This window comes from Capsella rubella, unplaced genomic scaffold (assembly GCF_000375325.1).
Source record: "Capsella rubella cultivar Monte Gargano unplaced genomic scaffold, Caprub1_0 scaffold_2, whole genome shotgun sequence".
NCBI lineage: Eukaryota > Viridiplantae > Streptophyta > Magnoliopsida > Brassicales > Brassicaceae > Capsella > Capsella rubella.
In genome coordinates, this window is record NW_006238922.1 from 8,262,345 (window position 1) to 8,277,519 (window position 15,175).

Here is a 15,175-nt window from a genome sequence, read left to right on the forward strand (position 1 = left end):
TTATCGGTAGTTTTTAGTGTTTAGAATTTAAAAATTAGTTTTGAATGTTAAAAATTTAAGTTATTTTTGGAAAAATTCTCATTTTAGTAGTATTTAAGAGAATTTCCTGCTACATAAATGGTAAAGATAAATAACTGAATGGTAAAAATATGATTTATCATAGTTGATCTAGCTATAGTAAATGACCAGTACCATTGCTTGTTCCCTACATTTTTTTGGTCGACAGAGACAAGTCAACTAAACAACAAAAATATTAAAGACTAAAAGACGAGTCTCTCTGGCAAAGGTTCTTGCGTGTCGGTGTATCTATCCACTATGGGTACGATGGTTTTGAATTCCCGGCCAGGTAATCCGGCAATGCTAGTGTTACCATCTCCCTCGCTTTTATTCTGTGGGTTTGCTCTGTTTCAGCTGTTTGCTACTCACATTGATGGTCAGAGATCAACAAGTCCATGGCAGACGCTCAGTGGTGAGTGTGCTCTCCACTTTTTCTCTTTCTTTTGCGCAAGAAAGCAAGATAACTTAAGTAGTTGTGTACTAGAATTTGTGGTAATCATAGATACTTTAAAATATAACTTTGGATTACTTTGTTTATTTATGTATTTACTAGGTGATGCTCCACTTGTGATTGCTCGTGGTGGGTTTTCTGGATTGTTTCCAGATTCGAGTAGTGATGCTTACAATTTCGCAATACTGACAAGTGTAGCCGATGTTGTTCTATGGTGTGATGTTCAGCTAACCAAAGATGGAGTTGGGATTTGCTTCCCTGATTTGAATCTGGCCAATGCTTCCATTATCAAATATATTTACCCAAATGGTCAAAAATCTTACATGGTTAATGGAGTCACTACTCAGGGTTGGTTCACCATCGATACCACCTTCAAAGATCTCGAGAATGTAACTTGTATGTTTCTATCACTCAGTTGGTGCTTTTTTAAATGTGTTGTTATAGAGTTGGTTCACCATTGTCTTTCTTGTTTCCACATGTTGCAGTAAACCGAGGAATATTATCACGGTCAGAGAAATTCGATGACGTAAATGGTATTTCAACGATTCAAAATGTAGCCGCCTTGATAAAACAAGAGGGTTTTTGGTTAAATGTTCAGCACGACGCGTTCTATGCGCAACATAATCTGAGCATGAGCAACTATCTTCTTTCAGTTTCAAGAACTGCTTCCATTGACTTCATCTCTTCTCCTGAAGTGAATTTCTTTATGAAAATTGCTGGCCGTTTCGGGCGTAATGGACCTAGTTTTGTGTTTCAGTTTCTTAGGCAAGAAGATCTCGAGCCTACGACAAACCAAACCTACGGTTCTATCTTGAGCAACCTAACTTTTGTCAAGACGTTTGCTTCAGGGATTCTTGTTCCCAAGTCTTACATATTGCCACTCGATGACCAGCAGTACTTGCTTCCTTATACATCGTTAGTTCAGGATGCTCACAAAGCAGGATTAGCAGTATATGTGTCTGGTTTCTCAAATGATATCTATATCGCACATGACTACAGCTTCGATCCAGTCTCAGAGTATCTATCTTTTGTGGACAATGGCGATTTCTCTGTCGATGGCATGGTCTCCGATTTTCCCATAACTGCATCTTCATCCATTGGTAAGCAAGAAAATCTAAAAAAAAAGCTGTCCTTCAAAATTTGCTGGTAATTAAATACTCAAAATTCAAACATTTCCATTTCATATTTTCCTCAGATTGCTTCTCCCATATTGGCAGAAACGCTAGAAAACATGGTATGCTTCACATTTTTTTGGCTTACTAATATACAAAAAAAAACAAAAAAAAAACTTATAGTGACCTTATCATCTACCAAAACGGTTGATGCCTCAGTGGATTTTCTTGTTATATCAAAAAATGGTGCGAGTGGGAACTATCCTGGATGTACAGACTTGGCATATGAGAAGGCAATCAAAGATGGTGCTGATGTTATAGATTGCTCAGTCCAAATGTCGAGCGACGGTACACCTTTTTGCTCAAGTTCAATAGATCTCGGGAACACCACAACTGTCGCCCTAACTCCTCTCAGAAACCGTTCAACAACTGTTCCTGAGATTAGCTCAATTGGTGGAATATACACTTTTAGTCTCACATGGCCTGAAATAAAGAATTTGACTCGTAAGTTACCCTTTAAATTTGCCAGTTGCTTCAGAAAAATGCTAGTCTGTTGTTCCAGTACTGTTTCTACTCTTACTTAAGTTAAAGAGGTTACAAATAGATGTGAATCTGTTCCTTAAAAAAAAAATATTCTGCTAGCTTGATATGTTGTGGTCATAATTACTGGACACTTTATACCATGAGAGTTACAGTGACTATTATTTTTCTGCAGCTGTTATTACAAACCCCTACAGGACTTACACTATGTTAAGGAATCCGAAAGAGAAGAATTCTGGGAAGCTTATTTCGCTTTCTGAGTTCCTGGACTTGGCAAAAAACTCCACTTCTCTCTCCAGTGTTTTGATTAATGTAGAGGTGAGTTCTCAGTTGCCTCATACTCATACTCTTGAGATTTTATTAATTGGAACCCTGATGCTTTTATATTTATGTCCTTCAGAACGCAGCATACCTGAGAGAAAATCAAGGGCTCGACGTGATTAAAGCGGTTCTTGATACCCTCACAGATACTGGCTTCAAAGATAGTACAACCACAAAGGTCATGATTCAGTCAACCAACAGCTCGGTTCTAGTTGACTTCAAGAAGCAGAGCAAGTACGAGACAGTCTACAAAATCGAAGAAACCATTAGTGAAATCCTTGACTATGGTACCGAAGAAATAAAGAAATTTGCTGACGCTGTTGTCATCAACAAAGATTCAGTCTTTCTTCAGTCTGAATCGTTTGTCACTGGGCAAACCAATGTTGTGGAGAGACTCCACAAGTCTCAGCTCCCGGTTTATGTAGAATTGTTTCAGAATGAGTTTGTCTCTCAACCATATGACTTCTTCACTGATGCCACTGTCGAGATAAACTCATATATCAATGGAGCTGGTATCAATGGAACCATCACAGAGTTCCCTTTCACGGCTGCAAGATACAAAAGTAAGTTGCCCAAAAAATTTTAAACCAAAAGGTCCTACAAACAAAAAAAAAACATTAACATTGATGCCTAAACTTGTTTATCTTCTAGGGAATCGATGTTTGGCAAGAAAAGACACACCACCGTACATGTTACCAATTAAACCCGGTAGCCTTTTAGGTGTTGCGAATCGTTACCTCTTACCTCCAGCCGAAGCTCCAAGCCTAATTTTCACAGATGCTGATGTCAGTGAGCCACCATTACCTCCGGTTACAGCAAAATCCCCAACCTCAACCCCTGTAACTTCATCAACCAATGCACAAGCACCTAATGAACAAACCCAACTCACTCTATCTCTTCTCTGCTCTGTTTTTTTCCTCTCTCGTCTACTTATGTGATCAACCCTAAATCTCATCCTCCTCTCTGTTCATAATGTCTTCCACCCTCGTATCAAATTTTAGAAGTAACAACCCTTATAATTTCTTTGCAGGGACAACTTATCTACTATGTGTAAACAAGGTTTCACAGAACACACCTCTACCATGATTATGATTGTGCACAAAACACAAACATTAAAAAAAAAAAAAAAGTTAGGTTTGTTTCCACACTTAAAACAAAAAGGAAGATAGTGAAACAAAATAGAAGAGGACAGTAAAGAACATAGATTCTTTTATTATCTATTAACAATGTCTCTTCTTGGTTTCGTAAGAAGCAAGTAAAGCTAGTCACCAGTAGTAAACTGGTAATATGTAAGACGTTGAAGCAAACGTTTTGACGAAAGTTAGGTTACTCAAGATAGAATTAGAACCGTTGGTTCGGTTTGTTGTTGACTTCTGTAGGGGAATCTTTATTTATTTGTCTATTAACGTATCTAGAATTTTCTCGAAAAGAAAAAACAAAACCTTCACTGGTCCATGGACATTTGTTCTTTTCTCATGTATGTATTATAGTTGACCTTGACCCTAGAAAAAATGGTATTTAGTTAGATAAAACAAGATTTGTTTAATTTGGATTTCCCTCTTTTAACTCTCTAAAACATTATCTTTTAACACAAAAGTACAGAATCCAATCAAGGTCTATGAGTCTAAACCTAAAAATTTGAACCAAACTGAACACCCAAATACCGTACTATCTCTTATCTCCTAAATATTTAGGAAACTTGAAAGGTCAACAATTCTATCAGCACATTATGGGCACTTATGTATCGAAGTCTTAGTTTGTCTTAACACTAAATTAAGCTTTTAGATAGATGGACGTTTGGAAACGAGCAAGAACTAAAATTTAGCAATAGTGAATGTTTGTGTTCATTCTTATATTGATGTACTTATAATTGGATTTTTTTTTTTTTTAATGTGACATACATTGTTCAGTATTACTGTTTCTAGAAAATTGATACAATAGGTTTTTGCAAACAAACAACAAGGACGAAAAGTATTTTATTCTGATAGCTCAGATAATTTGTGGATGAAACTCAAAGTGTTATGTTATGTTTTCATGTAATGCCACAAATCTTTTATCGCGATAAAAATGTATATTAACTTGATAAACATAGTAAATATATATAGTTGGACAAAAATCCTTTGGTTAATTCGAAATATAGACGACTTTTTGAATGTATGCCAAGTACTTGTAGCTACCTTTTTTTTTTGCGTTTGGATATCCTTATGTTCCAGTCAAGAGGCTTCTTGGATTATCTATCTGTGTAAACAGAGATATCCTCCGAAAATGTTGAAGATTCTTGTAGAGACACTGTGGGAATTTGAAAAACTGGCCTAGGAGGTATTTCAAGAGCATCCAAGTTTCCTTCCATCATCTCTACAACTCTATTCATCGGTGGGCGATCTGTTGGGGAAGGCTGAATACACCACAAACTCACCAATGTCATCTTCTTTGCTATATCTTCTTCTTCACGGGTGAATCCATTCCCATTAAGCCTTCCATTGTCTCCCTTCTCAAGACCCTTATAAATCCATTCAGGAAAGTACATAGTGCTTGTATCAGAAGTAGAGGATTGGTTAGCTTTTTCTTTGTTCCTTGCACCAATCATATCAAGAATCAACATTCCATAGCTATACACATCTGACTTGTACGACACATTCCCATAAACCCTAGAGATCATCTTCGGTGCAATATACCCTATGGTACCTCTTGTGTCCAGTACTGACAAGATGCTCCCTTTTTTCTCACATAGCTTAGCGAGGCCAAAGTCTGAAACTTTGGGGCAGAGATTGTTATCTAAGAGTACATTTTGAGGTTTTATGTCAAAATGTACAATCCTTGTCTTGCATCCATGGTGTAAGTACTCTAGACCACGAGCAATTCCTAGCGCAATATTATATAGTGTTTTCCAATCCAAATTCACAGAGCTCTTGCCTGAAATAAACTTATCAAGTGAACCATTTTCCAAAAACTCATATATAATTGCCCTTTTAGATCCTTCAGAGCAGAAACCAAGCAAGGAAACAATGTTGAGATGAGAAGTTCTGCTTATGCTTCGGTGTTTTGATCAATGTAGAGGTGAGTTCTCGTCGACCTCTTACTATTAGTATTTTAACAAACGGACCATATATAATATCTCCTAATGGCCATGCCGCTATGCTTTTATATTGTGTCCCTCAGAATGCAGGATACTTGAGAGAGAAGCAAGGGCTCGACGTAGTTAAAGCGGTTCTTGATGCACTCATAGATAGTGGCTACAACAATAATATAACCACAAAGGTAATGATTCAGTCAACCAACAGTTCAGTTCTAGTTGACGTCAAGAAGCATAGCCAATACAAGATTGTCTATAAAATTGATGAATCTATTGGTGGCATTCTTGACTATGGTGTCGAAGAAATAAAGAAATCCGCTGACGCGCTTGTCATCAACAAAGAATCAGTCTTTACTGAAGCGGATTCGTTTCTCACTAAGCAAACCAATGTTGTGGAGAGGCTGCAGAAGTCTCAACTCCCAGTTTATGTGGAACTGTTTCAGAATGAGTTTCTCTCTCAAGTGTGGGACTTCTTGGCTGATGCATCTATTAAGATAGACACATATATCTCTGGAGCCGGTATCAATGGAACTATTACAGAGTTCCCTTTAACAGCTGCAAGATTCAAAAGTAAGTTCCACAAGATTTACACCAAAAGGTTATTAACAGTAATGCCTAAATTTGTTTATCTTCTCTAGGGAATCGATGTTTGGGGAGAAAAGTAACACCGCCTTACATGGAACCTTCTAAACCCCGAGCCCTCTTAACCCATATGACTCCTCAGTCCTTACCTCCAGCTGAAGCCCTCTTAAAACGTGATTGTCCCTATATATTTGTGTTGTTCCTTTCAATGAAATGTATGAATCGATTGTTATTAGGAATCCTTTATCCTCAAGTTCATATGCTCGTAATGCTATAATATGATATTAACCTCTAGTTTTTAATACCAAAGAGTATTCAAGAGACTTGAAAAGTCATCAATTTGGTCGAGGCCCTTACTGCTACTAGCCCACTTTAAGAATTCTTAATTAATGTTTTTGTTGGATATTCAAAGAAAAAAAAGTTATTTTCATTGCCTGTGAACGAACCCCGAGACCTGGGCCTATGAATAAGCCTAATAAGAAATAATATGTACTTTGAAGAAACATGGATCAATAATAAGTTGGTGACAAAGAAGAAAAAGAGATCTATTTGGAAGCAAAGACGATTCAGTCTAATTATATAATAGGAGTCTAGTTTTCAACAAATGTGTTGAGAAGAATAGTCCCATAAATATTGTTAGTCCAAATTTTAGGTGTCAATATATCAACTATAAACTTTCCTTTAGTAATAAATCGAAGCTAGAGTGAAGATATGCATTTTCATAACATTCTCATAACATTCACAAGTTTCAAGGAAGGTTCTAGCCAAGTCTAATAACAATCCAATTTTGTCAAACAAAAAGTGGAAACAATAGTCGTGAAGTGTGTTTGTCTTTCTTCTCTACTTAAAATACCTTAGGGAAAGACCAAAAGAGACAAAATCTTGAACTTAAAAGTAAAAGAAACCAAATACTGAGACAAAATCTTGTTAAAAGTGAAGGTTAGGTAAGAGATTCACTTTGCAAGAAGCCAAATAAGTTATAGGTTCTGATTTTTGTTTCATCACACTATCACATATAGTTTTCCATGTACAATGAACCAAAAAAAAAAAAAAAAAAAAAAAACCTTAAGTCCCCAACAATGATATTGTTAATTGTAAAAGAAAGATAATGATTTTGGTTAATTCAATTGTCAACTAAAACACAAAACTCGCAAAGTGTGAAGAGGACAAAAGATAATGACAAGTAAAGGTTTCCAAATATCCTAAAAGCAAAGGTCATGCATGAGTTCAGGGTGGTAAGGAAGAAGCATAAGCTTAGTTAATTAAACTAATCATCTATTTTACTTAATTCAAAAGGGCTTAATGATCAAATCAGGGTTGTAGTTAGTAAGATTCGCGAAGATCTTGCCATGCTTAAACAAATACTTAATCTCAACGTCAATCACGCCAACACTTTAAACTTGATGTTAATCTATTTGTTATTATAGTATTTTTTTTTGTAGGGACCTCAATTATAACCTGATTTTAATCATTCATAATTGCATTGATCATTATTTAATTAAAGAGGGTAGATCAAAGATCTATTCAATAAAATTGTAATCTTATAATTATTTTTTTCTACAAAACTATAAAAATTCCTTTATGTCCAATCAACTAATTGAACGGTTCAAATCCCGTGACATAGTTTTAAAAAAATAATGAGATTATGTATATGCTTACCTATACTAAACTATATAATATACGATCAATGCTTTTACGAGGTATGTAGACCTTCCTAGCTTTTATATTATTCTTGTGTATATTATGTGTCCACGCACACAAAATACATAGTTTCTAGAGAATTTTATTAAGATCACAAAGCCATAAAACTCGGAACTTAACCATTAACCCAATTTGTAAACTATGTGGAAACATGCCATAAGCACTCCATAACAAAGTGAGTGGACCAACCTAGACTCCATAATTATATATTTTAAAAAATCTCATCTTAATTATAAATATATGCACATGCAAACTCAGGGGTTGATCTCATTATAAGTCTTTAATCTCATCTTTCCATTTTCAAGAAGACTTTTTATATATCTGTCTCTCTCTATCTCTTTGTACATATACATATATAGATAAACTTGCATATATATGGCTACTGAAACATCTTCTTCTTTGAAGCTCTTTGGTATAAACCTACTTGAAACGACGTCGGATCAAAACCGGTCGCCCGAGCCAAGACCCGAGTCACGTAAGTATGAGTGTCAATATTGTTGTAGAGAGTTTGCGAACTCTCAAGCTCTTGGTGGTCACCAAAACGCTCACAAGAAAGAGCGTCAGCTTCTAAAACGTGCACAGATGCTAGCCACTCGTGGTTTGCCACGTCATCATAGTTTTCACCCTCATACGAATCCGCTTCTCTCTGCCTTTGCGCCGCTGCCTCATCTCCTCTCTCCGCCGCAACCTCCGCCGCATATGATGCTCTCTTCTTCTTCTTCTTCTTCTTCGAGTTCTAAGTGGCTTTACGGTGAGCACATGGCGTCACAAAACGCCGTTGGTTATTTTCATGGTGGAAGAGGACTTTACGGCGGAGGGATTGAGTCTATGGCCGGAGAGGTTAAAGCTCACGGTGGATCTTTGCCGGCGATGAGGAGGTTCGCCGGAGAGAGTGATCATAGTAATGGAGTTAAGTTAGATAATGGTATTGGGCTTGATCTCCACTTAAGTCTTGGGCCATGAATAATTTGTATTTTGGCCCAGTCAAAATTTGTAAATTACTACTATTCGGATTTCATTTTTACAGAGTAATATTTTTTTTTTTTTTATCTTAATTTCAGTTTAAGATTAGTGATATTTTTTATCTTAGTTCAAAAAAATCTCATATTCTATGTATGCGTTTGCTTCACTTTTTTTTTTAAAAAAAATCATTCTTCTTGTAAAAATGCAATGTGAACTATCTTCCCTATATCAGTATATCAACTTTGGTCTATATTTATAAATTTATAATTGAAGCAAATATATATAAATAGTATTGACTGTTGAGAGAAGTTGATTAGCAAGTCAGTGAGACTTCTTTACATTGTTAGTTTCGTACGTTGCTATCAGGTTTAGGTGTCTATTTTGTTATAAATTGCTACTAGATCTAATCTATACTTCATCGAGGGGTTTTAACTTAAGTTTGAGATGAAGGTGATGATTTGGTTATATGTTGCTAGCCACTATTAGTTTTACTGCAATGTATGTTATAATGTGCACCACTCCACCAAGGTTTTCCAAACAATCTCTCTCTCTCTCTCTCTCTCTCTCTCTCTGTGATTCCAAAACCTTTTTGTATAGTCTTGTGTTGAAATTAGAACATTCAGTTTAAGGGCTTCGTTCTTTTAAGATTTGGTTCTTAAGCTTCTAAGTAATTGAGAGTTCTTGGTATGGCTTCATATGTAATTGATTTTTTGTGGTTTTACTTGATTCATTTGTAAGCTTGTGTGGTTTTGTTGGTTTTTGTAGTTTTACTTGGATCATTTGTAGTTTTATCTATCGAGTAGAAGTGTCAACTTAGGTTTTGGATTGTTTGAATTTTTATACCAATACGAGAAATTAAACTGATTAGTGTTTTGATTATAGTTTGTAGTTTCATAAACTCTTTTTTTCCTTTCATAAGTTTGTGTATAGTCTTGATATATATGTGTATTAAGTGTCAGAGTTATTAAGTATGAATGAGCCATTAGCAACAACATAAAAAGGTTCTGTAATATGTTATTTTGTTCAAGTTCTAACAAAGCTTTATCTTATTGGTCTGATACAAAGACATCACACGGACACAATAAGTCAAAAAAGTTAATAAAGGAAACTTCAAACATACAACAAAACATGGGATAGTCTCTAACCAAAACAGTTATTAAGATTAAGAATCTAAAGGTTAACTTGTTATCTCTGAAGGGGGTTTCAAAGTGCAGCAACGGAGGTTAAACCATTGAAATAGTCAGAGAAGCAAAGATTGTCCTCATCCAAATCTTTGTGACTCACTCCTCCTTCTTCCACAGTTTCAGAAACAGAGAACATGCTTTGCTTCGTCTCACCATCCATCTCCAAGTTCATCTCATAATCAATTAACTGATCAATATCTAGCTCTTCATTGAACCAACTCAAGTCTTCAGGTAAAACATTGTTTTTGTTGTTGTTGTTGTTGTTGTTGTTGTCAGAGATTGCTAGGATCTGATCCTCATCCAAATCAGACAAGTGAATGTTGTTGTCACACAAATCTCTATTAGTCTCCACCAACTGATCTCCATCTACTACTGCTTCAGAATGGGTTTGTTCTTCGTTGGTGTTGTCAGAGATTGCTAGGATCTGATGCTCATCCAAATCAGACAAGTGAATGTTGTTGTCACACAAATCTCTATTAGTGATCACCACCAACTGATCTCCATCTACTACTGCTTCAGAATGGGCTTGTTCTTCGTTGTTGTTGTGAAACCCTTGCACATTCACAGTTAAATCATCTTGATCATCAACGCATAGACTTGAAGAACACGGTTGATGAATTAGGGTTGGCTCTTGACAAGTTACGTGTGAGACACCCTTCTCCTTCTTCACATCCACACGATCTCGACGCTTTACCAACTCTTTCAGATCATGCAACATCATCGTCATTGAACCAAGCGCTTCTCCCAACTCCTCCGGATTCTCTGAGTTAGCAAGACTCTCGTCTTCCCACCAAAACCCTAACTTTTCATAATCATCCCGAGGAGGAGTCTGATCCGTGAGGAAAGCTTCGACAACACTATCGACAGAGGAGTGACCAAAACTGTAGAAAGAAGCGTGTGAGTTCGAAGAGACCGGAGTTGCTAGGATCACCATCTGAGCGTCGGAGAGAAGACAAAGATCCGAAGCTTTGCTGTAAAGACCCTTACGACGTTTTGAGAAAGTAACCGCTCGTGGATCTTTCTTCGCTATCTTCTTTATATCGATCTTCCTCTTCAAGCCAACCATTATGATTCACAGACAAAAGAGAACGAGACAAGACTATAAGATTTGTGTTTGCTTGTTGCGAAAGAATGTGATATTGGAACTGATCACTTTGTTTCTCTAAATCGATATATAAAGACTTAAGCCTAAACTTAGTTTGCTGATTAATCCATGTTACTTTCCTTTTTCTTACTCTGCTAATCAGTAATTAAACAACTTAAGTACAAATATTTTACTTTTCTGAAGTAATTACTCAATAACCACCTTACATAAACATGGTCGGTTGGGTTAAACCATTGTTTATTTCCTTTTTTTTCTGATAATCCCCTTATCGGTAATTTAAGTATTACTCAAAACCATCAGAGACGAACCAAGACCGGTTCAGTTAAACCATTAAGTTTATTTCTTTTTTCTGATATTCCCCTAATCGACAAGTAAAAATGGGTTTTTTGTTTTTTTTTTAAGAATTAAATTTAAAATAGTGAAATATTTTTCTTCACTCATGTATTATATTTTTTTTTTTCATTTTTAATTATATGGAGGTTATCTTCTTGTTACTAGTCAAAATGTCAAATACCCATCTTCTTCTTATATATTAAAAAAAAAAAAACTAATCACTCAAATCAAATGTAAAACCAATACAATTATGGAGGTTATCTTCGTAATATTTATACTATTACGATCGCAACATAGAAGACATTTTTAAAAGTAGACAAACAAAAAGATGATAAATATGTCTTTTTCTTCTGCTGATTATTACAAGGTAAAGATATGAATAGAGTGTGTAACATAAATAATATATGATTAAGTTCATCTCAGTTTGATAAATATATTGTATCTTATATATGTAGTAAAATTGTTAGACTAGTATGTTCTATTGTTTCATAATGTATTCTTTTAGGGGGTTATTGGTTAATGGGGTTTAATAAAAATTTTTTAAAAAGCATACGTTATTCAATTATTGATTTTAAAATAATTAAATCATGTGTTATTGGTTGTATGATTTATAAATACTAGTTAAAATCATATGTTATTCGATTAGTGATTTGTTTTCGGATTTTAATATCCATAATATGTTTTAAATGGATTTGATAGTGCAAGATAGAATGACTCAAATCTTAGGGTAAATCATGTTTTTCAAAATCCATGTATTTTGATTTCATAATTAATAAAAATTCACAAATCCTATATAGATTTACAAATCAATAAACCAATAACGGTCCTAACTAAATCTTAACAAAAACTAAATAATATTATTAAAATTCATGGGTGTCATCAACTGGTCCTCCTAGGAAGCTAAAAAAAAAAGTTACCATAAAAACCGAACCGACTGTAAGTGATTCGGTTCAGGTTTAGTTTCCTTCAATAATAAGTTTTGTTATAGTTATTAAAAATTTGTTGGTTTCAATTCGGTCTAAAACCGTAAAACTAATATGATTATTTGGGGTTTCCAAAAATAACTATAATACCAAACATTTGGTTGAGTTCATAATTTTTGAAATAATTTTTCCAATATTATCAATTACATGAATAAATTTACTCATCATTATTTTCTGAGAAACTGTACATCAATTCATGGTTAATAAGAGAAAACAATACTTGTTGAAAGAAAATATAGTTCATCATAATATTTTGCTTAGCATTTAGTTGATAAAGTATGATGGAATGTACTCAAGTTTTTAATTATATAAACCATAACAAAGATGATACATTTCAAGACAAAATTCTAATGTAATTAAAAAAATATATTGAATAAATCGGTATGTTTTTGGTTGGTAAAATATTTTGGAATGTACTCACGGGGGTTTAATTATAGAAACCAAATCTAATTGATACATTTAAAAATTAAAATCTTATATAATTTCGTATTAAGTTTGGAATGTTCGTATTATGGCTTCATACAACTAAATAATAGTTTGTAATTATTACTTAAGGCTAATTAACCGACTGGTTTGATTTAGATCAATATCCCAAATCATCTATCGCCCGCAGATGCATCAATGGAACTTCAGTGTTCTTCAGAAACTCAGAGACTATTTGATCAAGGAACTCTTGATCACACCTATCGTAGCTCCCAAGTAAACCGTTGTTGTTGTTGATGTAGTCAGAAACCGGTAGGGTTTGTTCTTCGGTGTTGTTGTGAAACCCTTCGACATGGTTCACAGTTACATCAACTTGATCAATGCATTGACTTGAAGAACACGGTTGATGATTTAGGGTTTGCTCTTGACAAGTTACGTGTGAGACACCCTTCTCCTTCTTCACGTCCACACGATCTCTCCCCTTATTTTCCAACTCCTTCAGATCGTGTAACATCTTCTTCATTGAATCAATCATCTCTCCCAACTCCTCCGGGTCCTCTGAATCGATAAGACTCTCATCTTCCCACCAAAACCCTAGCTTTTCATCATCACCATCATCATTCCGAGGAGGAGTCTGATCCGTGAGGAAAGCTTCGACGACACTATCGACAGAGGAGTGACCAAAACTGTAGAAAGATGCATGTGAGTTAGAAGAGACCGGAGTTGCTAGGATCGCCATCTGAGCGTCGGAGAGAAGACAAAGATCTGAAGCTTTGCTGTAAAGACCCTTACGACGTTTTGAGAAAGTAACCGCTCGTGGATCTTTCTTCCCTATCTTCTTTATATCAATCTTCCTCTTCAATCCACCCATTATGATGATTCACAGACAAAGAGAACGAGACAATAAGAACTGAGTTGTGTTTTGTGTTTGCTTGTTACGAAAGAATGTGATATGGAACTGATCACTCTGTAATTTTCTAATTCGATATATATAGACTTAAGCCTAAACTCAGTTTTCTGACTAATCGATGTTATTTTCCCTTTTCTGACTTTGCTAATCAGTACTTAAACCAGTTAAATAAAACATTTTTCCTTTTCTGAAGTAATTACTCAGTAATCACTTGAGATAAACATTGTCGGTTTGGTTAAACCATCGTTTTTTTTCCTTTTTCTGATAATCCCCTTATCGGTAATTAATTAAACGAATACATAAAAAATTGTTTCCCTTTTAAAGAAAAGTAAATTTACTCAAACCTTTATTTTTACTAGGTTTAGTGAAACCGTCTTAATTTTGAACAAATATGCAAAACAATTAAACCGAATCTGCAAAATTCTCTATTAAACCGGTTTGGTCAACGGTCACTAAAATAAGACCGTTGAAAAGGGTAAAATCGTCAGTACAACAAAATACCGTAGGAGCCTCCTCTCTCTCTTTGTTTTCAATCAGACCGTTACGAATCACAAAAAGCCATTTTCAATAAGATAAAGTTCCAAACTTTGTGAGGAAGAAGAAGACGAGAGAACTCAGTAATGGATGATACAATCTCAAACCCTAGTATGGAACATCTGCTGTTTTCCATCGATCCAATCTCCGAAACGCAACAAAAACTCAAGCTTTTGGTTGACAATGGCGATTACGGATTCGAGAGAGGACCTAGATACGGAGAATACGCGAGACTAAGAGAATCGAAGCTTAGAGTGAAACGAGACTTCGAGAAGATTCTTAAAGAAGAGCAAGTGAGATTTGGGTTCAGAGAAGAAGATGAGATAAGGGTTTTGCCGGAGAAGAAGACGAGATTTGGGTTTATTCCGAATCTGAGGAAAACGTCGTCGTCTTCGTTGGCTCAATCTGTTCCTGACTTCTCTGATATGATTCGTAAAGAGAATCGTAAACCGGTTAATTCGAATTTGCTTCCTCGGAGAACAGAGTTTACTTCTCCGCCGGTTAAGAGTAGATTCGCCGGATCTGCTTTGAGAGGGAGTGTCTCAGCGAGTGCTGGTGAGAAGAAAGGTATTGGGATGATGCGTAAGAGCTATGCGAATGTTGATGATCTTAAGAAAGTTTCTATGGCTGCTGCTTCTGCCATTAACGGCGGCGGAGGAGGAAAAAGGAAGTCGCTTGGCGGTGGAGGAGGAGGAAGGAAATCAATTGGTGGTGGTGGTGGTCGGACTATTCTAGGTTACAGACAAATTTACTGATTCTATGATCTTTGTTGTGTTCAAAATCTAACATTTGTGGCTTAAAGTTTGATTTTTTTTTTGTTTTCCTACGGATTTCTCTATTCTTTTGTGGGTTTTGATTGATGAAAGATTAGTCCTTTTTTCAGATTTTTGGTTGTGTGATTGA

The 15,175-nt window shown here is 35.4% G+C and overlaps 5 protein-coding genes across 5 annotated transcripts; 3 read left to right on the forward strand and 2 right to left on the reverse strand.

Annotated features, from left to right (window-relative positions):
* The first annotated feature begins 324 nt into the window (after positions 1–324).
* On the forward strand, positions 325–3,483 carry LOC17896306 (glycerophosphodiester phosphodiesterase GDPDL1). The gene is made up of 8 exons (XM_006300711.2): positions 325–469; positions 611–904; positions 994–1,608; positions 1,704–1,742; positions 1,840–2,124; positions 2,336–2,478; positions 2,561–3,044; positions 3,133–3,483. The coding sequence occupies exons 1-8, from the start codon at positions 325–327 to the stop codon at positions 3,417–3,419; spliced, it is 2,292 nt and encodes a 763-aa protein (XP_006300773.2). The 3' UTR covers positions 3,420–3,483.
* Positions 3,484–8,045: 4,562 nt separating this feature from the next.
* LOC17896463 (zinc finger protein 6) lies at positions 8,046–9,026 on the forward strand. The gene has a single exon (XM_006301644.2). It carries the CDS (start codon positions 8,213–8,215, stop codon positions 8,798–8,800), a length of 588 nt encoding a protein of 195 aa, XP_006301706.1. The 5' UTR covers positions 8,046–8,212; the 3' UTR covers positions 8,801–9,026.
* A 977-nt stretch (positions 9,027–10,003) lies between these two features.
* Positions 10,004–11,050, reverse strand: LOC17894348 (agamous-like MADS-box protein AGL97). The gene has a single exon (XM_023788517.1). It carries the CDS (start codon positions 11,048–11,050, stop codon positions 10,004–10,006), a length of 1,047 nt encoding a protein of 348 aa, XP_023644285.1.
* Positions 11,051–12,988: 1,938 nt separating this feature from the next.
* On the reverse strand, positions 12,989–13,699 carry LOC17895749 (agamous-like MADS-box protein AGL97). The gene is made up of 2 exons (XM_023788518.1): positions 13,292–13,699; positions 12,989–13,249 (listed from the first exon to the last, which is right to left on the reverse strand). Exons 1-2 carry the CDS (start codon positions 13,697–13,699, stop codon positions 12,989–12,991), a joined length of 669 nt encoding a protein of 222 aa, XP_023644286.1.
* A 618-nt stretch (positions 13,700–14,317) lies between these two features.
* LOC17895317 lies at positions 14,318–15,139 on the forward strand. The gene has a single exon (XM_006300486.2). It carries the CDS (start codon positions 14,359–14,361, stop codon positions 15,025–15,027), a length of 669 nt encoding a protein of 222 aa, XP_006300548.1. The 5' UTR covers positions 14,318–14,358; the 3' UTR covers positions 15,028–15,139.
* Positions 15,140–15,175: the final 36 nt, after the last annotated feature.

Excerpts from the sequence above, each read along its gene's own strand:
- LOC17895317 (XM_006300486.2), top strand. The coding sequence starts at position 14,359 with ATGGATGATACAATCTCAAACCCTAGTATGGAACATCTGCTGTTTTCC.
- LOC17896463 (XM_006301644.2), top strand. The coding sequence starts at position 8,213 with ATGGCTACTGAAACATCTTCTTCTTTGAAGCTCTTTGGTATAAACCTA.
- LOC17895749 (XM_023788518.1), bottom strand. The coding sequence starts at position 13,699 with ATGGGTGGATTGAAGAGGAAGATTGATATAAAGAAGATAGGGAAGAAA. Across the intron at positions 13,250-13,291 it reads AGGGGAGAGATCGTGTGGAC|CAAACCCTAAATCATCAACC; the intron begins GTGAAGAAGGAG and ends ACTTGTCAAGAG.
- LOC17894348 (XM_023788517.1), bottom strand. The coding sequence starts at position 11,050 with ATGGTTGGCTTGAAGAGGAAGATCGATATAAAGAAGATAGCGAAGAAA.
- LOC17896306 (XM_006300711.2), top strand. The coding sequence starts at position 325 with ATGGTTTTGAATTCCCGGCCAGGTAATCCGGCAATGCTAGTGTTACCA. Across the intron at positions 1,609-1,703 it reads AACTGCATCTTCATCCATTG|ATTGCTTCTCCCATATTGGC; the intron begins GTAAGCAAGAAA and ends TATTTTCCTCAG. Across the intron at positions 2,479-2,560 it reads GTGTTTTGATTAATGTAGAG|AACGCAGCATACCTGAGAGA; the intron begins GTGAGTTCTCAG and ends TATGTCCTTCAG.